The 25,128-nt window shown below is 40.2% G+C and overlaps 1 protein-coding gene across 1 annotated transcript in view; it reads right to left on the bottom strand.

Annotated features, from left to right (window-relative positions):
* Positions 1-25,128, bottom strand: part of cacna1c (calcium channel, voltage-dependent, L type, alpha 1C subunit) — a 173,946-nt gene that overhangs the window by 23,505 nt on the left and 125,313 nt on the right. The window contains 22 exon segments of the mRNA XM_053414596.1: positions 6,209-6,292; positions 8,981-9,091; positions 9,198-9,356; positions 9,818-10,019; positions 10,157-10,303; positions 10,404-10,456; positions 10,553-10,660; positions 10,752-10,839; positions 13,399-13,505; positions 13,749-13,808; positions 14,546-14,675; positions 14,856-14,988; positions 15,159-15,228; positions 15,557-15,686; positions 16,192-16,306; positions 16,748-16,868; positions 17,006-17,207; positions 17,377-17,528; positions 17,691-17,764; positions 17,889-18,049; positions 20,005-20,031; positions 22,876-22,966. Coding sequence (XP_053270571.1) covers positions 6,209-6,292; positions 8,981-9,091; positions 9,198-9,356; positions 9,818-10,019; positions 10,157-10,303; positions 10,404-10,456; positions 10,553-10,660; positions 10,752-10,839; positions 13,399-13,505; positions 13,749-13,808; positions 14,546-14,675; positions 14,856-14,988; positions 15,159-15,228; positions 15,557-15,686; positions 16,192-16,306; positions 16,748-16,868; positions 17,006-17,207; positions 17,377-17,528; positions 17,691-17,764; positions 17,889-18,049; positions 20,005-20,031; positions 22,876-22,966 — 2,525 coding nt within the window.

The raw sequence follows: 25,128 nt of genomic DNA, 5'->3' as shown, positions 1-25,128 counted from the left end.
AGGGATGGTGGAAGAGGTGGGGAGACGGGCGAGGTTACCGTCGGAGCGTACCATTGGCCTTACCACAGGGGGGTGAGAGGAGGAAGAGGAGGAGGAGGAGGACGAAGAGGAGGAGGACGAGGACGAGGAGGAGTCAGCTGGCTTTAAGGAAAGGCAACAAAGATCAGCACCAGAGCAGCGCCTTGCTGTGAAGTGTGTGTGTGTGTGTGTGTGTCACCGTGAATGTGTGTGTATGTGTGTGTGTGTGTGTGTGTACTTTGCTACAAAAACCACCAGGCTGGTGAGGGTTCAGTCTCTGATCAGTCATCACAGGGTGGAGAGGTGAAAAAACACAATTTCATCTCGACTGAAACTTGGAGGGATACTGGGGACATTTCTGCCCCTCGCCTTGAGGGCCAAAATAATGAATGATGGTCTGGGGCAGCCACACAGGGGGAAAAGGTTGACTGTGTACCTGTCCATGTGAAAAATGTATATACAGTTCCTATATTGTCTGAACTCATGGATGTGTGTGTGGGTGTGTGTGTGGTGGGGGACAGAATGGCGCTTCTGTAGCTATCTGTTTTTCTTTCTGCCAGCTGAAGCAACAGTGTGGTGACAAGTTGCTACAGCTTTACTTTAATGAGGGCTATATTTACCAAATGTATATTGGCATTAGAGGACAATGCCCACAAAGACAGGGTGTTATTTAGCCTTTTATTTGACCTAGTTTTACTATCAGGTCAAAGAGACATCAGAATAAGATCATCGCCGTCATTTCCACTGATGACAGAGATGATTTTGGGAAATCAGTGCCTACAGGTATTTAAATAACACCAAGCCGCACAAAGATAACATACTTTGTGCTGTAGGGAGACACCTACTGTTCATCCCTGCTACTGCAACATTTTAGACAGCTGAGTGGTAGATCAACAAGTTAAGTTCAATCTATGACTCAGGAGCTGTTCACTCTGCTTTGATATTGGCCCTGTTAAAATACCTTAGCATGAAATGAATAGGTGAGAATATCTTCAATTCCACAAAGGAAAGGGAAGAGAAAGAAAACAAGAGAGAAAGAATGTCAGAAAAAATGAAAGAAGTAGGAAATAAAGAAAAGCAGAACAAATGAGCAAAGGAAGGTTTTTCAGAGGGTGAAAATAAACCAGAGAAAAGTTGGAATGAAGGAAGAAAGAAAGGAAGGATGGAGAGAAATAGGCATTTAAAGTAATTATAACAGGGCCATACACATAATTTATGGTCACATACAGTAATGCCTGACATTGGGTAAGTGGTCTCAGACTCGGACTCCACTGTATGTCTGTAAAAGTTCGACATGGAAGTGAGGTGCATTGTGGTGTGAAGGGGTGGAAAGATGAAGGTAAGGAAAACTGGAAGAAGGAAGGACGGAGACAGTGATAAAGAAAGATATGCAAGAGGGAAGGAAGGAAGGAAGGAAGATGGCTATGATACTACCTGCGTATAGACGAAGTTAAAAGTTAAAAATATGTGAGAATGTGTGTCTTTTTTCTTACATGTGTGTTTGAATAACACAAAGGGCCAACTGGTTTAATTCAACCAAAGGTTAAATCTGAACTTGCTTCAGTTTCAGGGTCAAATCAAAGCTTAGAATCAGAATCAGATTCAATGAAACTATTCCTCATTATTATGTTTGTCATAACTAATAACACAAAACCAATTTCAGGGACTACAGTGAACTTGTGGTCCTGGAGAGCCTGTGTGTGCACAAAGAAAATAAAAGTTTGTAATCTGTAAATAAATATGCAGTCGTCCTTTCAGGCTGAACAGCGTACAGATGTGAGTTCCTCACTGGATTTATGTACATTAAACTGAAAATGAGCTGTTTTCTCACATTGCACAGAATCTTTTCAAGCACAAACTTCATCAGTTCAGTCAGTTCAGTAGGTAACATGGGTTTTTTGTTTATACACATTTCTGCTCCTCATTTTACTATAGATGTGTTATAGTAGGTATGTTGTAATACTACAACATACAATAAAGTTAATTTTCACTGAATTCATAGAGTACTAGGATGAAAAACAAACAACAAACTATGTTTTGTTTCATTGTTTGAATATATAGCCGGTGATGGGTTGACCTTTTTGGGCTTATGGGACCCATGTTACCCAGCTTGCATTTCAGGTGAACAAGCGGCACCACAAACCAATTTGAAAGACGACAGAGAGAGAGAAAGATAAACATCCATAACAGAAAACGGAACTCAAGTGGAAAAAGCTCAGAAAGAGACTGAGGGAGATAGAGAGGAGGAGAAGAGGCATTCCAAAGATAAGAGAAAGAAAAGGATAAATAAATGCAGTCCATACTGGCATCATCTGCAAGACACTGCTCAGAGCAAACCACTACCAATCCAGTCACACTACTTCTACTCAAACCAGAACCAAAAAACGTAAAAAGAAACCATACGAGGTTTAAGAAGCACCCGCAGGTTTCTGGGGTGAAGTAGAGCCCCTGGATCCAATTTCGATGACCTCAAAAAAATGCACTAATCTACGTCAACAGGCACCCGACGGAGCTGCAAAGCAGGTGCACTCAAATGAGATGTTTTATCCATTTAAAGACATTTTAAAAGCTAGCCTGCTGCTGCACCTCACTGTGCACGTAGGAATGCATCGACAGAGAGCTGGTTGTTGGCAAACTGCGGCCATTAGTCTTCAATTGCATTGCTCAATATATTAGAAAAGCATTCACTTCAATGCCTGATGAGATGCAGTGCCAGGCAGAAATTTAAAATGTTTAAGTGACAGGGTCCCAGTTCAAAAAACAGTAAAAAGTTCTTCTCACAGGATTAAAGTGCGGAGGGTTTCTTTTAAAAAATGAAAACGGAAAAAAAAGGTAGTTTGAGGCATCTCATCGCCCATTAAAAACCACCAAAGAAGGAAAAAACAAGACCTGGTGCATGCCTTTAGGTTAGAGGTGAAAAAGATAAACCGTGAGTCATTCAGAAAGAACTGCAAATCAATCAATCAAAACAAAGTGTGTAACTTCAGTGATTTGTATAGATGACAAAGGTGTATATCTCTGGCCAAAGGAACCTTAGCATAAATTATTTATAAGTAATTACAGAAATGTTACATCTCAAATTCATTCTTTTTCAAACCCGAAACCTTTTATTTAACATATATATGTACCTTTATGTTCTTTTCTCTTACACGCAATCATACTTTACTTCTAGATCGGCAAGGCAAGGCAAAAACAGGATCTTTTTAGCCATTTGTGACTCTCCCGAAATCAAATTCCTGCAATAACAAGATAGAGAAACTGAATAAAACGTATCATATCCCAGTAAAGTGAGTAAAGCAGAGGGTTGTTTGTACACAGATTTGTCAGCTTCCTATTGGGTCAAATGGATTCCCTTTCTAAAGGCATGGAAACAAGTGCCGCGTTCACACTCCCCTGGGATACACTAGCCTTATTTGTATGTGTGGCCAGTGCTGCCTAAGGTAAAACACACTGCACTCCTCTACGGGGGAACACACCGGTTTACCTCTGTGCACATCCTTTCTCTTTGCAGCATGTCCTCTAACCAAAACAGCATCCTGCTTACAGTTGAGGGTGTGAGAGGAATTCAGTTAGATCTTAAAACCTTTGTAGTTTTCTGGCTTTTATACTTGACAAAATAAAATTATTCACACCCTTGCTGATATTTAGAAAGAAAATGTTGCACATTCTCATGTCCGCTGGTTAAATTGAGCCTTGCCTAACACAATTTGCCTCCAGTTCACTTCCAATCTGTGCGACCGAGGGGGCTTCCTGTGGCGAAGCAAATCCTCAGTGTGGAGTTCAACTTCTGTAAACTTTGACCTGCAAGATTCACCTGCTTTCGCACATATGTGATTTTGCCCTTACAGGTGCTGGTGGGTGACTTTTTAAGGTTTTAACAGAGCTAGACTAACTGTTCCCCCTCTTTTTGCATATTTATAGAAAGCTAAGCTACTAAGACAAGGCAAAAGGAAATAACGTTTATTTAAACTATTCCTCTCAAGGATCACTCTCGTTTGGTTAGGTTTTTGCATATGAGGCATGCAATGGTAATAAATAATATACTTTCCAACAATAACCTCCTTCACAGAATGAAGAATATTCTTTATGTGACATTCAGCTCTTTGGCCACTGTGATCATCGTTTTCTAAAGAGGCATTCTGTTCAGCCACTCTGCAGGTTCGCACGGTTCTCAGACTATTCTCCTGCCAAAGAGCACTTTAAATATCACATGAATAAAACACCAATTATCCCTGACGTGTAAATACGACAGACTCTCAACATTTGACTTGTGTTTGGGATATTCATTCTTATTCAGCCCCACTATTGACCATAGAGCCTCCTTGTCGATAATAAATGAATTCATACATACATTTACATAAATTTCATGGGTCCTGAGTAAATTCATTTATAGATCAAATTGTTCCGCATGTATGCACCTTGCTACTATTGGATAAAAAAAAAACTGCAAGAGCAAATTGTATTTTTCTCATTTGTATTTAAAGTTTCCGCGGTGATTTATGAATTGAGAGTTCCATGACCATAGGGTCAAAACACCTGTGTTTAAAAAGGAGTATCTGTATTCCTTTTTTCTTTCTAGTTAATCTACTGTTATAGAAATGCATATATAATAGAGTCATGCAGGCCTGGATATACCACCTTTTTATCTGTCATGCTATATTGTCTCCATCATGCATTGGAATGGATCAAATGGACCCAATGTGGAAAACAAACCCAAGTGCCGAGACAATGCAATAGGTTCTATATACAAATGCAATTGTTTCTGATGCTATTGATGCTCAGCAGACCGGGGCGTGGATACCCATCTCTGGCAGCTTCAAATATTCCAAAAACTAAAAACAAAAAAACTACTAAAGAAAGAAAGGAAAGGTTTACAGCTTTATCACATGGGTCACTAGGTACAGCGAGTGAACATTTTGTTTGCTGCCTCTGCTGTTATTTATACTTTTAATATGATGCTCAATGTGAAGGGTAAAAAAAACTACTGAATTTACATTTACGCATGAATAAAAGTTCACAAACTCTTCAGAGGACACAGCGCTCTGTTTTGATTCTTCGACATCTGGCTGCTTTTCACTGCCAGACTTATTCAGCCATCTATTAAGTTCAAATGTTGTGCTACTAAAGTTTCCTAATCATTTGAAAGCATGCGAGATGGGTATCGGCTCTCGGTCTGTTTGTGTGTGTGGGAATGGCAGAGCGGGCAGGCAGGAAGGGAGGGAGGGAGTTGGACTACTTACGTTAACCTCAGTGATCGCTATGTCAACAATGCTACCCACAACTATCAAGGCATCAAATGTGTTCCATGCATCAACAAAATAATGCTGCGTAGGGGTGGACAGAACAGAAAAACAACAGAAAAAAAAGAACAGAACATAAGACATTTATAAAAATGGATAGAACGGAAATTAAAGGAGAGAGGAGAAAAATAAGATAAAAAACATTATATATATACATGGGCACTGGAGTTTTTACTGGGAGGAGAAAAGGGAGAGAATCAACAAAATTATACGGCAAAAATAAAATAAAAGAAGTTGCAGTCTGGAAGAGATGGACAGCAGAGGAGGAGGAGGAGCAGCAGCAGCGATCAGTCATGCTTGAGGAAAATGTCAACAACATGAACAACAGTAAAGAACAAATTGCAACAAAATCACAACCAAAAAAACGCCCGCTGCTGCAGTTAAAAAAAGAAAAAAGAAAAGGCGTGTGAGGCTAGTTGTGATTGGTCAGTGAGTTAGTTCAGTTAGTTAGGGAATCAAACCTGAGGACATGTCAGAGTCTGACAAAAAGTAAATAAAAAAAAAGAAGAACCCAACAACATTAGAGGTATTGTAAGAACGACGCAGCCCTAAACCCTGCCTCTGTTGACTCTACTGTTTCAAAACCAAACCCAAGAAGAAGATTGCTCTTGTTGAGGAACCTTTGCGGCTGGGGGGGGAGGGGGGGGGGGGTCCCCTGAGTGGCAGCGGCCATCTTGGATTTAAGGAAGTAGGAAGAGAAGAGGGAGGAGGTAGAAGGAGGGAAAGAGAAGGTAGACAAAGAAGAGAGAGAGAGAGAGGTGGAGGAGAAAAGACAGCACGACAAACGACAGAAGAGTTGACGGAAAATAAAGATACAGAAGAAGTAAGGGGGCACAAGACAGAGAGAGAGGAGGAGAGACAAGGAGAGTGAAAGTGGGCATCATACTTACGTTGATCTCACTGAGAATGACGTCTATTATGCTGCCAATTACGATGAGGAAATCAAACACATTCCAGGGATCACTAAAGTACCCCTACACAGGATGAGGTGAGCAGGAGGAGGAGGAGGGTAGGAAAGGTAGGTTAGAAGGAAAACAACATCTGCTGCCACTTCGCAGCCTTATCAAGGTAGCATGAGGTCTTACAGTAAACTGAGGATACAGAAAAAAACACATCATCTACGCTCGACAAACCGACATGAGGAGAAACATTTGAATTCTCATGAACAGAATCAACTTGTTTGCTTTGCAGTATCTGTTCATCGAGGGCGGTGAAGTTCCTGCTCTATTAGCGATGGTGTTACAGATAGTAATTATTTATGTCTTCTGCCTGCATCTGGGGATGATTCTGCACTGCTGCGGTTGTGATTAATGAAAGGTCACTATGTGTACTTAACTCGTTCTGGGCAATTCATCATCGGCTGTGGCACAAAGTGAGTGTTATGAAAAAAAAATTCTTTGAAGCTTCAGGCCAAACAGTATTATTTAGGCTGTTAAAATACATTGATAGCATCAGTACGTATACTTAGAAAATGATAATAGATAAAAGGATTGTGTTATTTCCTAGTGTACAGGGCACTTGAAATGCTGATGGTAAAGATGTGACAAGACGACTTTCCTTTCTTTTCCTTCCAGACACATTTCCATTCACTGCATACTAAATCATTTCAGATCATCAGATTGTGAATTTTATTTATCACAAGGCTAAGACAGCTAATCATGTTTTCCAATAGATAAATCTGTTGGTCATTTAACTGTCTAAAGATGGCTGGATTTGTGGGATTACTGTCCGAGTAATGAGATGTGAGGCCTTTACTTTTTTTTATCTTACACTGGAAATCTGCTGGAGTAAACCTACAGGATTGTATTAGGGAAAGATTATAGGATATCACTGAATACTGGGGCTGTTTTAATGTAGTTAATAAGAGCAGGAATGCGAATTATACAATTAATTCATTTAAAACCAGTTATACGTTAAACAGAGCTCAGCATTAGTATCCAAATGCTGATATATGTAAACATATCATACATTTTACATGACTTTCAAAACAGTGGGAATTCAAAACAGACAACACAGTAACAACAGGGATAAAACTGTAAAACAATCGTAACTGTTGCTGTTGAAAATGAAACTTGTCAAAAGTTAGAGCATAAATCTTTTACTAGACTCTATTCCAGGTGCTGAAATACCTAAGGAGGAAAACTGTTAGTCAGCTGGTCCTCAATGTGCAACAGCTGATTAAGGCAAAAGTGTAAAAAAGTCAAACCAGAAACATCAAGGCACATAAGGATTATTCTAACCCATCCAGTGTTGTGGAAGTAAGAGACCAATTCCAATAGCGCTGGTCAATATGGCTCAGGAATATGTCGTCATGCTGCACAATGGACTAAGGTCATGAAGAAGAAAAAGTTCTTAAGATTTTAAATTCATAAAGATTCTTATCTCTACTGGTGAAAAGACCCAAAATGCAGATTTTCAAAAGAATTAGCAAAACTGCTTTTAAATATTAATGTATGTAAACACCAAATAACATTACATAACTAATAAGAGCACAGCATGATGTCAATTCCCGAGCCCTAAAAGTTGTCCTGTGCAATTAACGGGTTGATTCTGCTTCTGCTTGTAGACACTATAAGGCATGCGTTATGTTATTCAGACTAAATGGTCTGTGTCGATAATTACTTTCCAAAGTAATTACTAGATATCCATCTTTCATTCATTCTAATAAAATTACATTTTTGTAGAACAAGATTTGGATTCTGGAGCTCAGTGGAATAACAAAAGAATTAAGTTTTAATTAGCTGTTCGTAAATCTTTAACTCAAATATTGACATTTTTGTGGATGGCAATAATTCCAAAAACTAACGCCAAGCAATTAAGTTTACATATAAGACAAATAAGTAAATTAGAAACAAATAAAGTAAAGGTATTTTTTAAACGTTGGTAGTTTGAATTGATGGTTTAGAACGAGCAAAATGTTTAAAACTGAAACTGGCACAGTGGCTCCATATCCTGGAGGGATAGTCAAAAAAAGGGGAAAGAAAGAATAACTTAATATTACTGCAGCTCGCTTTAATGTATTAAAGACGATAGTCACCGAGTTTATGAACCAAGGCTTTATGTGTTTTTTAATCTGTAAAAATTATCAATCACTGAGGTACTTGTTTCTTAAATTCATAATTACTTCCTATACTAAGCTACAATACAGATAGGAGTACAAAGATAATATGTTTTCACTGCTGATTGCGTTCAAGGATTTTCTACTTCCTCTGTTGGAAAAGGGGGAGGAGGCATTCCCATCTGTTACAATTTAAAAAGCTGATGCACCAGGAAACTCTATGACTGCACCAATAAACCCACACATATATATGTACACAGCAACAACAGCGGGATAACAAGGGAGCAGCGAGATTAAAAAACACATGTTGTTGTCGGCCACTAATCACGTTTCAAATCCGCGGTATTGTAATTATCATCTGGTAGAAAATCAAAAAGGGATAAGGAATATAGAGGACAACATCAGTGAGCAGTTGTCTGCTATAAAAAACATGACTCCATGGCTGAAATGTCTAACGGGTTGAAGCAATTAGTAAGTAGAGTAGTGCAGATTTGATTTAATGTAAACAATATACTTTTTCTCTGCTGCTCCACTTTGATCTACTGTATTTTTCTGTTTTGCTCTGTGCTGTTATTCTATGCTGCAGATAAAGTAGTGGACCTACCCTTGGTTTGAAGGCAATCAGTTTCAGGATCATCTCCACAGTGAAGAGTCCAGTGAAGAGCATGTTGAGGATGTTCATGGCATCATTGAAATTTGAGGTCTGCCCATGATGCTGCAGGGACACACAAGCACCTCGTTAACGTGCACTGAATCGTCATTTTTATGGGAGTTGTAATATTTCCCAATTTAATGTGCGTTACAGTGTAAGAGGGACTCACCTGCATGGCCAGACAGATGGTGTTGAGGAGGATGAGTGTGAACATCAGGTACTCAAAGTAGGTGGAGTTCACCACATACCACACCTTGTACTGGTAGGGGTTCTTAGGGATGTAGCGGCGCAATGGGCGGGCCTTCAAGGCATATTCCACACACTGACGCTGTGACACACACACACATCTACACGTGAGTATACACAAACCCATTTCCTAACTGAATTGGTTTCCCAACTCCTCATCTATCTGCCGCTGTACTCAGACCATTGTGGAGGAAATGATGTGGAACTGTCCTTGGCAAAAAAATCCCTTTCCATCTCGGACTATTCCTCTGCCTACGTTTCCACGGCTTTTCTGAGACATGGATCATCACAAAGAGCTCAGCTGCAGGGCCTTGGCCCCAGCTCCTCCTGTACTCGCATCTTCTGTATGAACTTCTGCATCTCCCTCCTGGCTGGATTCCTTAAGTAGCTCCCACCCAAAAACTCATGTTAAGCCATCAATGTATCCCCCCCTCCCCAGCCTCCATACTGTCTCCCTTGTACCTTCTGAATGAAAGAAGGACTTCCCCACTTCACTCAGACCTCTTGTGTTTTTAGCTGCTTAACAACCGCAAAACACATTACCTGGTTCTTGTCCAGTTCACAGTTCTTATACTCTTGCTCTCCTTGCTCCTGGAATGTGACGATGACGAAACCGACGAAGATGTTCATCATGAAGAAGGCAATGATGATAATGTAGATGATGAAGAAGATGGAGATAACCACGCGGTAGTTGTAAACGGGTCCGACATCCTCAGCGTGAGAGTCTATGGCCCGGTACAGTAACCTGAGGGCAGGAGAGAGGGAAAGTTCAGTGAAATGTGAGGAAGGGATACAATGACATTCCTGAAAAACCATAAAAGCAGGGACATACAATATGTGTATCAATATATATGTGTGTTGTGTTTGTATATGCATACACACCCTGGCCAGCCCTCAAAGGTAGACACAGCAAACAGAGCCATCATGCCTTGCAGGACGTCATCAAAGTTAAATTCACTGTTCTCCCAATTTCTGTGAGCTCTTTGAGGCTTGCCCACATCTCCGTCCTTATACATGATGTAGGAACCCCTGCAAATACACGTAGACACACGTGTATATTCCCATTTTCGTTTCATTATTGGCTATAAGAGGGACGGCCACAAGTGTCTGGGCAGGAGGAATGTCTTACCTGCAATCGGACTGAGTCTGTTTCGACTCGTCTGAACAAAAGAAGAACTTGCCCTGATGGAGAAACATAAGAATGTAGTATTCTATGTAAGCACTAATAAAATTAATATGATCATAGATTTGTATGATAACTTCTTCTTTCCTCTTTACCTTAAAAAGTTGTACTCCAATACAGGCAAACATGAACTGGAGCAGCGTGGTGACGATGACGATGTTGCCGATGGTCCTGATGGCAACAAACACGCACTGCACCACGTGCTGGAAAACACATCAAAATGACAGTGAGCGTTTGAGTGTGTGTGTCTCCTCTGTGTATGTGTTATATAGCTTTATGTCTGAGTGAGCTAACCTTTAGGCCCTTGGCTCTGTTGATGGCTCTCAGGGGTCTGAGCACTCGCAGAACTCTCAGGATCTTTACCACATTAATGGCACTGGACCTAAAAAGCACATGGGATTAAACCACTGAACCAGGCAAACTGGCGATAATAATTTATTTACAGGGTTGGAACGACACAAATCCTGGGAGACTTAGGGTAGATATTGAGACAGGTCAACACAACAACCAAAGAAATTAAATAATAATGATACAACCTAAACCATAAACAGACAAATATGTGTGTGAATCTCAACAAGAAAATCAACAAAAAAGGACTGAAAAAATTTGAAAAAATAAAAAACAACTATAAAGATCAAGTAAAAAGGTGGAGTTGAATTGTTCAAAATCAAGAATGTATATTTACTTAAAATACTGTCTTTACAGAAAGTATGATGAATGAAACCCCTCAAACTATTCTTACTTCTATATTAAATAAGGTCTCAGAGAAGACATGCACATTACTCTTATGAAATCAAACACATCTATAATTAAAATAAAATAAAAATGATTATGCTTTAGGTTTTTCTTCTGTATGACTGATAGCATGTCCTAAATGATTAATGTGACACGGTACAGCACACAAAAACATACACCAATCAGCCACAAAAATGTTCACGTGGCTGATCGGTGTACACTAACACATATGAAACGTGGACGAACACACACAAGTACAATAAGAACAGACCAACACAAAGACACAAACAGGAATTCACAGGCAAACTGAGCCTTATTTTGCTGTAAGAGTGTGTCAGTGCAAGCCAAAGGTCAAACAGTGTGACCTTTTAAAGGAAGTGGTTTAAAATAAAAGCTTAACATACTAAATCAAATCAAATGAATACTGTGACATTTTGAATTTTACAATAAAGGTTGGGAAAAGGTTGAACATTGGTTCTTCCGTGATCGGAACTGTTGTGTCTTCATTCTTATCAATTTATGTAAAACATGTGAGAAATCCAATGAATATATATTTTTGAGGGAGATTCATAATACAGTTATTCAGTTACCGGAAGAACCAATACAACAACCTTTTCCCACAGTGTGACAAAGGTAGAAGGAAAAAATTGATATTCAAAATGTCAGTGTATCCTTTAAAGGGAAGGACTTTTCAGGAGGTTCGGGGGAAGGATTTAAAGGGAGTGACTTTACTCCGCTCTGACTTTAAACAGAAAAGGAGAGACCCGTCGTACAACTTTTTATACAGGAAGGTAAAGTTTAAAGACAGTTAAAGGTAGAACATGTGGAGCAGGATGTTAAACATCACAGTCAAAGCAGCTGTAAGGATTTCCTTAGGTGATGGAACATGTCATAAAGATGTCTAATAAATTCTTAAATGTTACATAAATGTAACACGTATGTTGTTAACTTGAATTCACTGAGCTTACGTGCACGAAGAACCAGTTTCTACCTAATGAGGAAGTATTCTATCTATCAATACCCTTCAGATACTGTTGTATATTGGCCAAACTGCCATGATTCTTTCACGTCTGCTGATGTTAGCTATATTTCATAACACACTTAACCTTTCTACGACCCTCGAAGGATAAGCGTTAACCGATGGATGAATATATGAAATGAGCCATAATAATAGTGAAAGGGCTTCACAGGATAGGTATAGTGAATAAAACACAGTCTACATGCGCTACCATATGCAGCATCATTACAATTAATTTGACTGTGAATCATTCAAAAAGATCCCGCTCACTTGCTACCTTTAACGGGCTAAAACTACTGAGGTTCAGCATTCAGATGTCATTTCTATAGCCCAGGAGAGTTCAAGCTGTGCACAAGTAGGACTTGCATTAATCAGATATGAAATGTGACGACAGTATTAGTTGATCCAGAGAAATGTACCCAAATAAACACGATAAACACTATGCTGCAGTCTGTCAAGGGGCATTCTGGCATGCATCTACTGTGAGGTTGTACCATTACTGTGCTCATAATAGGAAATCACGTATTTGTTATCCATACAGTATAATACCCTAAGATAAAACTTAACTTTTTTTGTAATGAAGGAAGCTAAACTCTCCAAGACGACAGAAATAACAAATCAAAAGTGTGACAGCTTTACACATTTAAGGTGAGGGTCTGTTAAAGGGGGGTTATTAATACGGACTAATGTGGACTTACGTCGAGAAGTCTAGGCTATTAAGCATTAGAGACAGAGAGTGTAGCATAACATATTAAACAAAGGAAATATCAAAGCAGTTCCAAGGAGTTATTTGCTACAAGAAGCAGAGGACATTTTAATAAACATCACAAAGAGAGGGGATTGAGAGAAAGGATTGGGGGTAATGAAGTGTGAAGTTATTAGAGAAAAAAATAGAGAAGTGTGAAGAAAAAGGCCGGAATTTACAAAGGAAAACATTTCCCCCACTTATCCACTTTACACTTTGATTTATGGTGTTTTGGGACTTTCTCGTGCAGACGTCAATACATGGCTGACTGGAGTTTTAATGTGCAGTAACACAAATGTACAGTTCATGAAACTGTAAGCAAGTAATGTAGGCCCATAAGATGTGTGACCAAAATACTATGGAATGAAATGTGTTAAAGTTGCAGAGGATAAAGAGGATAAAAGCGTTAGGCATGGATTTGAGAAGCAATAGAATTCACTCACTGTATTCCAGAGGAGATGAGGGACACACTGACCACCACCAGGTCCAGAATGTTAAAATAGTTTCTACAGAATGAACCTTTGTGGACGAAGGCTCCATAGGCTGTCATCTAAAGAGATCGAGATGAATGTTAAAAGGTCCAATTTAAAAAGAATCACAGTGAACAAATACAGTTGTACCTTGCTCCATGAACAAGGTTGTTATATGTTATCTGCACAAACTTCGTACAAGGTGAAAAAGACAACTCAGCCAAATATCAGCTCCCTTTTTGAGGCCTTTCTGATTCCGAAGCATTTACTACAGATAAAATCACATAGGGCATTAACCCTACATATTAAACACTGAACACTACCTTAAGAATGATCTCTATGGTGAAGAGTCCGGTGAAGACATGATCTGCATAGCCCAAGATCTGCAAACACAAAAGGGATTATCCTGCATTCAAAGCACAATCACAAGAGCGTGTGTTCAGCTGTGGCCTGGCCCTGGATGCCGGAAATAACATTTCTAAAGTTAAAGTCAGAGGATAATGAATTCCTATTAGACTAAAACAGATGTTGAAAACAGAACTGAATCGGAAGAAAAAACTGATTAATTAAGTCATTAAGGTTTATGATGAAGGTTAATTGAGTATATGCAGCAGCCCATTCCAAACTCATGGAAAATACAATAAATAAAATCTTTATTAGCCCCTGAGGGATTAGTTCACTTGCTCTCTGAGAGAAGAAACAATGTAAAGAAGCGGATAGAGCACTCACAGCCTATGTATAAGAGTGCAGTTTGCAATTAAAGCCCCCAACTCAATTATAGCTATAAGCACTGAACACCATCGCTATATAAACATTAAAGTGAAGCTTAATTAGCGTGTGCAACCGCAGCGGAGACCTATCTCCTTCAAATACAAACAGTACATGCTTTTTGGGGTTGTAGGGTTTGGAGTATTGCTGATTACACAGGTTCTTTACTTTGGTGTTTAAGAAATTACTACAGTATTTAATGAGTATTATTAAAATGTCTATGTTAATAAAATGCTAGTTACAATTAACATTGCTTCCTTAATGTGTTGCTGTTGGAACAACAAGTTAAGGCAACTAATGAAGGCTACAGTCTTTTCTATTGTCTGTCCGCTAATGGACCTTATTTTGTCACCTGGTTTCTGAAAGAGTCGTTCTTGACCGGGTCCTCCGCTGCCAGACTGATGCTGCTGAGCAGGATGAAGAAGAGGATGAGGTTGGTGAAGATGTTGTGGTTGACGATCTTATGGCACAGAACCCTGAATCTAGAAAATAGAGTGAGAGAAGACAGAGCAAGAATGAGACAATCATATATCTCTTGTTACACGAAAAGGAAATCTTAAAAGGATGACAACATTTAGATAAACACATTGAGCAACAGACTGAGAGCAGAAGAACCAGGGGACAGTGAGGGACAAGAGGGCAGAGGTGGGGTGTTTTCTTACTTGTTGGTGTGGCTGAAGACGAAGAAAGCTCGAGCCTCAGGCATGGGAATGGCCTTCTCCTTCAGCTGAACGTCGGAAAGTGGCCGCGGCCTCGGCCCCACTGGCATCTCTGGCTCCTCGTCCTCCTCGTCACCTGATGGGGAATTGGAATAGGACAGAGAAGAGGACAAAAAAGAAAAAGGGAGGATGGTAAGTCAAGAGATTTTTTTTAAAAATTTTTTAGTTTCTTGCAAAGTTTCTTCAACTTATGAAATAATTTACTAATTTAGCCACTCATTTGTTAACGGCTGTGCTGTGTGTTACCTATGTAATCGTTTGCAGGATAGGGATTCTTCTCTTCACTCTCATCTCCACAGTAGTCATCCATGTTGATCTGCAAAGGGAGAGCATTTATTCATCAGCTCATTCTTTCTTCTGACAACATACAAGCTCAAAAAGTCACTCATTGAAATCTGTGGCTTCTTAAGTCCAAAGGCCTTATCTCACAACTGCTGCAAAGTGTCTTATCGACAGTGGAAAGTGATTGCCTTTTTTTTGGTCAATAGTACGGTGCTTCATTTTTAAGTGCAACCCTTATGAACCAAATTGTTTTCTCTTTTCACTTGTAAAAGTGGAAGTTTTGCAATTGCAAACTGCACTTTAGATCTCTCCTTGTTAAAATAGAGCCCTCAGTCATTCATGATGTGTGTGTCTATGTGCACCTTAGTAGCGGTGTTGGTCTCTCCATCTGAAGTGATGGACTTCAGCTCTATTTTCTCCTTCTTCTTCTTCTTCTTCTCCTCCTTCAGAGGCGGTTTCTCGTTGTTGTGGCGTTTCTCTGGACTGGCGAGCCTGAGGAATGAAGTCGACAGAGGAAACTCTAATTATAAACATTTCCCCCCTTCCTAAACCTGATAGCCGTAACCCATGTTTCACTATTGTTTTCTTGTGAATCAAATAATTACATTACATAGGCAAAATAAACACAAATGTCACATATCCACTGAGTAGTTGTTTTCAAAGCGCAGGAGGAAGCTTTGCTTTTTTAATCAAATCAAGATGATAGTGTGCAGGTAAGTGATTGTCCTTCATTGCACTTTACCTCAGACCAATACAGGTTGCAACCAAGAAGGACACATTTAATGATTTGTACCACTGAGGCTACACTATCTTCCTCGGCTGCACTAAAATCCCACAATACCTTTGCTGACAAATTACCATTGTCGGCAATGAGACACTAAAATTAGGGAAAGGAAAAGTAAAGCCGGGAAATGTCAGCCTGTCTTACGGACCAAATATGTTCATTTAGTTATTTCTTCCCCTTCTCTACTGGCCTTTATTTCTCTTTCCGCTTTACCTGGCTAGTTTCTTCCTCTCCTTCTCCTCCTCCTCTTCTTTCTGGGCAGATGTCAGGCTCTCAGCGTCTGCCAGATTGTCGACAGCGATGGCCAAGAAGACATTCAGCAGGATATCTGTTCAGAGGGTTGGAAGTTAAGGACGTTGCTGACCCATCAGATCATCAGTGTAGTTGGCTGCAAACAATCCTGGTCGGCTAAGAGAATAATTAGTGACCCCTGTGCATCTGAAAGACACTGAGCTCCCAAATGCTTGAGTGGAGCTGCTCAGAGACCTACAGGCGAATGGTTTTGGCTTCATCAATGTACTCTGATGCAAAACAATCCTTTACCCATAACTGCATCTTCCACAGGGGCCAGAAACAGGTCAGTAGACTATTATCTATTTGACAGAATAAAATCTAACGGAATCAGAAAAGAAATGTGGTTTTCTGTCTCAACTCCAGGTGGATTTTTCAGTCTTTGTCATCGCTTATCATCTATTCAACACCTTTCAGAACCACAACACTGGGGATGCTGAGTAACTATCTCATGTAGACTTCTGTAGTGAAAGGATACAGTTTCCGCAGATGAAGAGGATGATGAAGTAGATGCAGACCAGCATGCCAGGGAAGGACGGTCCACCATACGCCATGATGCCATCATACATTACAGAGTTCCAGTCCTCTCCTGTTAGTATCTGTGGAGAAATAAGCGAATAGAGTAAATCTTCTTGTGCGTTTCATTTCATTGTATTTTATTTTATTGTGATACATTTTACCATGGAAGAGAAGACAGAAGAAGGACATAGAGCAGGAACATTGAGGGAGTCATTACCTGAAACACGGTGAGCAGAGACTGGGGAAAGTTGTCGAAGGTGCTGCGTCTGGTCTCGTCGAAGTTGAACTTCCCCCCAAAGAGCTGCATGCCGAGCAGGGAGAAGATGATGATGAAGAGGAAGAGCAGGAGCAACAGCGAAGCGATGGAGCGGACAGAGTTTAGCAGGGAGGCCACCAGGTTGGACAGTGAGTTCCAGTATCTGGGGGTGAGATGTTCAGGTAAAACTGTAATGTCTATCCAGGAAATATATGTGTATTTCGAATAATGAAATTACATTCGAGCGTAAAGATACATAGATAACACAAACGTAATCCTTGCTCTTAAAACTCTGTACAATTAATATTAATATTACAAATGTCTTTATTAACCTGGTTATTTTGAAGATCCGTAGCAAGCGCACACAACGTAACACAGAGATGCCGAGAGGAGACATGATCTTGGTCTCCACCAGAATGGTCTCCAGGATTCCTCCACATACTACAAAGCTGTCAAAGCGGTTAAAGAGCGAAACGAAGTATGCCTGTGGAGAGCCAGGAGAAAAGATAAAGAGGTAAATGTAGAAAGCAGGGGAGAAAAAATGTCAGGTTTATACATTTGTCTTGACATTCGTATTATTCATATAAAAGTGGCCTTCTTCCTGCGTAACAATTTAAATGATAACATTGACTTTTGAGCCTCCTACCTGAAGGCCCAGACTGTACATCTTCAACAGCATCTCACCAGTGAAGAGTGCTAGCAACACCTTATTGGCTATGTCTGAGGAGAAGGGAAGAACGGTGGAACGAAGGAAAATGAAACGGGTTGGAAGAAGAAAATAAGGAAGGAATCAACATGGAGTAGAACAATGAACGGTGGAGATTTGTGAGGTGTGTTCACATACCCTGTACGTCCGTTAACCACTGAGGCTGCTGGTGATGTTCAGAGGCGATGGTGAGTGTGTTGAGGAAAACCAGGAAGATGACCAGCCAATAGAAAACTTGAGATTTGACCGCCGCCCGGCACTTTCTTCTGCATAGCCTGTTCCACCTTCGTGAGTAGCGACTGAGAAAGAAGAAGAAGAGATTCAGGAACAGAGTTAGGAAAGACAGACGAGGAGCGGAAGCGCGTGAGAGAAGAAATAAGAGTTAGAGTTAAAAAACAGCGGAGGAGAAAGAAAGAAAAATTAATTAGTTAATTAGTTTTTTTCTATAGAGTAGTGATGACATCACCCCTCGGTCTGTGGTTTTTAGTTGTTGGAGAGCTGAGCTGTGGAACACGGTTAGTCATTCTCGAAAGACAGTTCACACCAAGCAAAATCCTATAAGTCGAGCTTTGTTGCAGAATGAGATATGCCCCGTTTCAGAAAAAACTGAAATACTTGTTCTTGCAAAATGATTGAAGGTAGAATTTAAAGTGAAATGTAATTCAAACTTCAATGGAAATGTGCGCTTCAAAAGAAGAAGTGGCTCGTTTTAGCGAAACAAAAACATGTTTTTCTTCTTAGAACATGTTCTGTTGTTCTCTTGTTTTACTCCTACACCTCGCACTCATCCCTACAACTTGTAAAACAGTACATTCCATGTGATGTGTCATGTGTGTACCTGTAAAATGTCATTTTCACACTAACCAAGATTCACTGAAGACAGTAGATCAAGTTTTGTTCTAACTTTGGAGCCATGAAGCATAACTCTCATTTTAAAGTTTTGTCTCCTCCAAGGTGTTTATATTTTCATTATTGTCTGTTTGTCTGTAGGATTACTCAAAATCTACCCATGAACATTTGAGGAGGGGTGAGGCATGACCCAAGGAGGATCCCATTAAATTTTGGAGAGGATCCAGAATTGAGTGACAGGTAGTTAGGTTTGACGTGCTCTCCAAACGTCCTTCAACATGATCCTGTTCTACATGGACACTTTGAGGGAGGGAGTCAATAAACCAATAGTGCTTATAAATAAGTATCCATATGTAAAAATGCAGGTGTAACAGATCCCTGTTACGAGTACAATGTGAAAGATTGCATTAAAATCTAATTAGGCAATAATATGTTAATAGTAGTCTGCAGATATTGCAGACATAAATATTGTTCTACACCCTTTCCACGATCATTTAAAACGAGGTTTATAGTGGATTATCTTCTTCTATTTAAATTAGTTAAAGAAACCCATGCAGACAAAAGCTGCCCTTGTCAGGTATCTCCCTGTGTTTATGTCCAGCCACACCAGTCAGGGTGGCAGGAAGATCTGTCATGTCGTCCAACTGCCAGGCATCTTTCTAAACAAATCAACACAGCTCAAGGGGAAAGTCCTCTCCCGCTTTGCCTATACAAGATTCATGTTCCACCAGTCGCCTGTCTGAGTGTGTGAGAGCTGTTTGGAGTCAGTTATGGCACACAGCAGCTCCTGCCATGATGCACACACTGAATGTTACATGAGACAACTCACAACACAACACCAGCGGACATGCATTCTTAGAGTAAAAGACGTTTCCTTTTTTTGTTATACTCTTTAAGAAACAGTGATATATTTAGAATTTTTTGTTCTTTTTTCTTGCAGAAAGTTTAATGAGCAAAACAAGCTTAGCGTAAAGTCTACAAACCATAAACTTTAGATAAAGATGGGGACGTGACTACTTCCCAAAAAGTGAAGCCAAATTGTCTCAATCGCCCCCTGGTGTCTGGATGCAGTATAGGTCATAAACCTCATCTCCTCTGGGTGGATGAAACATGGACCACACTTTACGGTCTTTCAGCTAAACTAACTGGCTGCTGCCTCTTTGTACATATTTATCACACAGGCCTGAGTGAGTTTGCTCTTCTAAATATACTTTCAAAAAGAATAAGAGCAAGAAACTAATTCTTTTAAGTCAAGTCTCTCAATTGTTGTGTTTGTTTGTCTGTGTCTTCCGAGCACAAACGTACACAACAAATACACACACATCCAGTGACCGCACAGATGCCACATCAGTAGAGACAATAGAGCGGGTGAGTTTAAAGACTATGGTAAACAACATCTACTAACCTGAACTTGGATTTGGAGATCCTATTTCTGGAACACAGAGAACAGAATGGATTATACACACACATGTAACACACATACAGACAGGTACACAGCATGAAAGGGGTGATTTGAGGGGGATAAAGAGGGAATTGCTTCCCTCATTATCACGAATGCTTTAGCAAAACATGTTCTGTGATCAGCTCAATTGTCGGCCTCCAGTATTTCCTGCACTTTTCAGATACAATCAGCTCGTATCAGGAGGCAGACATTTGTTGATTTAGAGTCTGTGGTGAAGTACACCAGCAAAACTGCAAGATGATCAAAGAACGTGTTTGTAAAAAAGCAGTTTGTCCATTTTCATGCACCCACTTGAAACAGATTTTGGGTGCAATGCAACAAATCACCCCCCTGCCAACATGTATACAGTGGCATCCAGTCAAAAGAAATAATACTGTGAGTTTGGATTTTCTCCAATCAATCCTGGTGTGAGAGAAAAATATTATATGATTAAATGTCTGTTGATTGTTCACCACTGTAACAACAGAAGGTACATAACATTAAGGACGGAGGACAGGAGATTATGGAAGACATGTTTTCTTTGGGAAGAGAAGAGAAGAGAAGAGAAGAGAAGAGGGAAGATGCATCCCCAGGAAGTCACCTCTTTTTAACTTTATAATTTATTGTTTGGCGAAAACCGTGAAATTAAATTCTGCATTGGATATTTTCTTAATGCCGCCTGTAGGAGCATTTGACTTACATTTTTTACTTCTTGTATTTATCAGGAACATTTTAATAAATCTGTAGAATTACATAAAAAACCCTGAAGCCATAGGGCAGCTGATGTAAGTAACTGATTTTGTCTGTAAAAGCAGATGAGTTGAGTGACGAGCTAGCTGATTGACTGACCGACTGACTGACTGAGCCAATGAAATGAGTCATTGACTGACTGAATGAAATAATAAAATGACTGACTGGCTGGATATGGAGGCTGACAGTACACATGTCTCTTCTCTCCATGTGTCCATCTAGATTATGAGATCAGCGGGCGCTGAAGTAGCTCCTACCCCGAGGTCTGTCTCCAAAGCGATTTGAAGGAAGAACTGACAAACGCTGAACGTCTCAAGTCTTATCTCCATAATAGTGTGAGCAAATGCCCCCAGCCAAACTTGTTGCAGTCTCACAGCGGAAGGAGGCGGGATTGTATTTGTAGTTGTGGCAAGGTTTACTACTCATCAGCTTCTGGATATACAGAATACTGTTTATAGTAAAACCAAAATTTGTTTTATATGAAATTTCGGTAATTTATTTAGCAAAATACTGAATATTTAATGGTTTGAGCTTCTCTAAAGTGAGGGCTTGATGTCTTTGTCTGTAACAGTTTGAGATTGAATAGATCTCCTTATAATTGATTGAGAAAAAAACCCATTTGATTATCAGTAGATATTTGGTTGCAGACACAACATATGCATCAAATGGACTGAAACAGATGGCCAGTCAAAATAACAATTTCTGTGTCGACCTCATTTTAGAGACGTGTAGAATTATAAGTTGGGACTCGAGCACTTTCGGAACACTAAGACGTTCTTTGTATTGACTTGTTGTTGGTCTGACAGGGGACAAACAAACAACATGACAAAAGACAAATGAGCACAGTGAGAGTACAGATAAACACCGGTGTGTCATCCAAGGGAGCCTCCTGTCTGTCATGTTCCTCTGAGCGCTTTTGATTCACCATGATTTCACCTTTAAATTGTCTTTTTCATCCTTTAACATTCTCTGTTCTATTCACTTCTATCCTGCAATGTTAAAAAAGAAACAGTGTCGTATCGTTAAAAAAGAAACAGTGTCGTATGTAGGTGTGTTTGCTTGTGTGCGCTGATGTGGGCCCGCTGGGGTCACGGCTCCTGCTCGGCCTTGTGTCTAAGAAAGAAAGGAACGTACTTGTTTGAATAATGTAAAAAAATAAAAAAATAAAATAATGAAAGGAGAGGGGAGAGCGAGTGGGTGAGTCAGCTGTTCATGAGCTCCCACAGGGGAGGAGGAGAGCACTTCACCAGTAAACACATGAAGGAGAGAGCAGGCAGAAAGAGAGGTAGAGAAGAAAGGGAAATAAAACAGGGTTTAATGTTAAATAAGAGAGATGTAGATGTTCAGATGTTTTGCATTTTGTTAGGTCCCAGATGATGGTTTTCCTGAGTCGAGAAGCACTTAGGCTTCCTAATTGGATTCTTGCTTTCCCCTCTGTCAAAGTGATGCCTTCAGTAAAAAAGAATTGCGATGGACCATTTCTGTCTCAGGTGCATCACAACTATGATACCAGAAGTCAAGTCAAAATATCAAATTTTGATGATTTGACAACTAATCTCAAAACTTACTACAGACTTGAATATGCTTCCACAGTTGAGGTAAATTATAAAAACCTATAAACACTGCAGTTCTAAGACCTAAATGACAAAAAAATCTGATCTATGTCTCATCAAGGTCACATATTTTTAGGAAAAAGGAAATTTCATTGGGTGGAAAAATTATAGCTATAACCTTTAAAAACTTAAAATCTGATGTTTCTTCCGATTCCCCTAAATTTCCTCAGTTTATATGACCCACAGTTGCCGTTGTCTGCTCTCCTCTAACCAGTGTTAGTGCAGTAAATTCTCAGTGAGCTTGATGAGACAGAGGCCTGAGTTAGTGACATCAGTGAAGGATGGAGGCAGTCTGAGCCACTTGTTCCGTGGCTAACACTGAGGTGCTCAGAAAGATGCATGATGGCGTTCCTCCTTGGAACTGACAGAAGGTGACTGCGTGAGCTGAGGAATAGAGGGAGGAGAAGAAGTGTGTTTCTGTGTGTGTGTGTGTGAGATAGAGGGGGGGAGAGAGAGTGAGTGAGGTACTTACGCTAGCCGGGTACAGCAGGTCTCACCCTCCACGTCTCCCCCGGGGGCATTGTCTGTGTTGACTGATTCATTCTCACTGGCTGGCATGCTCACTGAGAGACGGAAAGCAGCAGAGGCAGAGATGACAGATGTACAGGGAAAGAGAGAAAAAGACAGTAGGAGAAATAAGAAATAACACAACAGAGGAGGGTTGTACGTCCTTGCTTACATCATACTTGTGCAGGTTTTTGCCATATTGCTCGCTCTAAACCTCGAACTCAAGACATTGTGGGCGGCTACACGCTACAAATGATCGCTACAAATAGCATCCATAGGTAAATGCTGAGGCGCTGCGCTTCCCTCAGTATACAAACTAATTAAAAGATGCTGTTGACATGTAGGAATTCACAAATCAGCGTTGTCAAACACACTGTTACACACATACCCTTGAGTCAATAAAACTATTCCCAAATTTTTGCACTGCTTGCCTAAACTAATTACACACTAAGCTGCCACACTAGCAATATTTACCGGTTAGGGATCCTGGGACCCAACCTCTGCAACAGCTATTAAGATGGATTTCAACATCTAAGCTGATGGATAGCTTAATACCGGCTGAATTAAATCTTAACAAAACCCTTTTGTGATTTCATAGCTCAAGGAGATTTAAAGAAGAAAACATGATGTAGATTTCAGTCTTTGGTCTAAAAAAACCACGTGGGGGATGCTGGAGCTTAACTGCAGCCGTGGTACTGGAAAACAAAACTTCTAATTTTGAATTCTAGCCTTTATTAATTCAGTTCTAAGAGTTGTGGTAAGATTTATGTCAACACAAGCATCTGAAAATTAACTCCTTCACCCCAAAGATCCTTTTGCAGATGTGTGAACAGGTAGAAACCTTGAGCCAAATCTGTCTTTGTTCAAACAGCTAAAGCAAATGTGTCACTTTGTCCTTTAAAGACAAGTGAAATGGCGTGCAGAGATGGAGGGATGAAAACCAGGAAGAGCGAGGGACAGGAACAGTATTCAGTGTCAGTTAAGGATAAAAAAAAGGGAAAATAGACTGAAATAAATAGGAACAGGGGGCGGGAGCGAGGTATGGATGCAATAAGGGAGGTGTGAATGAAGGGAATGAGAGAAAGAGATTGTGGATGTGGGGATGCTTGGTTGAGAAACTGATATGAAGAGATACATAGCTTTTTATTGCTTCTGTCAGTCTTTGGCTGCCTGCGGGAATGAGCCGCTCTCCCCTCACTGTCACCTTAAACACTTGTTGTAACACCCGCTGGGTACGAGTCTCAATATCTCTGCTGTTAAATAAGATATTCACTTAGATATCAAACAAACAAACGAACAAAGATTCTTCCAAACAAGCTCTCGCTATGAAACCAAGAAAGAAGATAAACACTCAAGATGATTGTAAGGGCTGCGGCGATGTGGCTAAAAAACATTTGCCAAAAATAAAACAGAGCTTGTTATGCAATTGTCCTCTATTTTTATCAGACTCAGTAACAAAGGTCTATGTGAAATTGCTTCCCAAACTGGCATTGGCCCTAATGCATTCCACTGAGATTCTCCTACTGAGTCTTTCATGCAGATTCAACAATCAGAGATCTAGAAACATACCTAAAGTTTCATATTGCAAAAAGGCTAATCATATTGAATAAGTACAAATTATATGTCTGGGTAAGTTATGCTGAAGTAAGCAAGCAAACAAAAGCAAGAAAGCAAATTGTCTTTTGAGTTTAAGGAGGCGGCATTTTGCTAAGTAAGAAGCTAATGTGAGCTACAGTGAGCCTCGTGTATGAGGCCAGTGCATTTAAAGACTTGGCTGGTGCCGGATAAACTCAGTGTTGTAAAGATCACAACAGTCTCTCTCAACATTAAGGCCTTCGCTCTTAACGACTTGGGTTCCCTCACGTCGACACGTGCCACCTGCTGCGATGCCACTTAGTAAAAAGCACTCGCAGCCCTAGGGTCCCTCCTGAGGCTAGAGCCTTTCAAATATAAAACCAGCCCAGTGACTTCTCCTCAATGGAGCTCTGAACTAGTTTAATACCTATTGTTAGAGTAAACCCCAAAGACGGGATACACAGGAGATGAAGGAAAAGCAAGGAGAAAGTAACAGAGGAAGGGAGGGGGTAGAGGAAGGCAGGGAGGGACTGAAGGAGAAAGACGTGTAAAGGTCACACTTTTACGACAGAAAGAGGAATTTGTTCTTTCTCGTTAAACAACAACACTGGCTCCAAAAATAAACAACTTCCATAATAATGTA

This window comes from Pleuronectes platessa, chromosome 22, assembly GCF_947347685.1.
Source record: "Pleuronectes platessa chromosome 22, fPlePla1.1, whole genome shotgun sequence".
In the NCBI taxonomy this organism is placed as follows: Eukaryota; Metazoa; Chordata; class Actinopteri; order Pleuronectiformes; family Pleuronectidae; genus Pleuronectes; species Pleuronectes platessa.
This window is presented reverse-complemented; position numbering and strand designations above follow the sequence as displayed.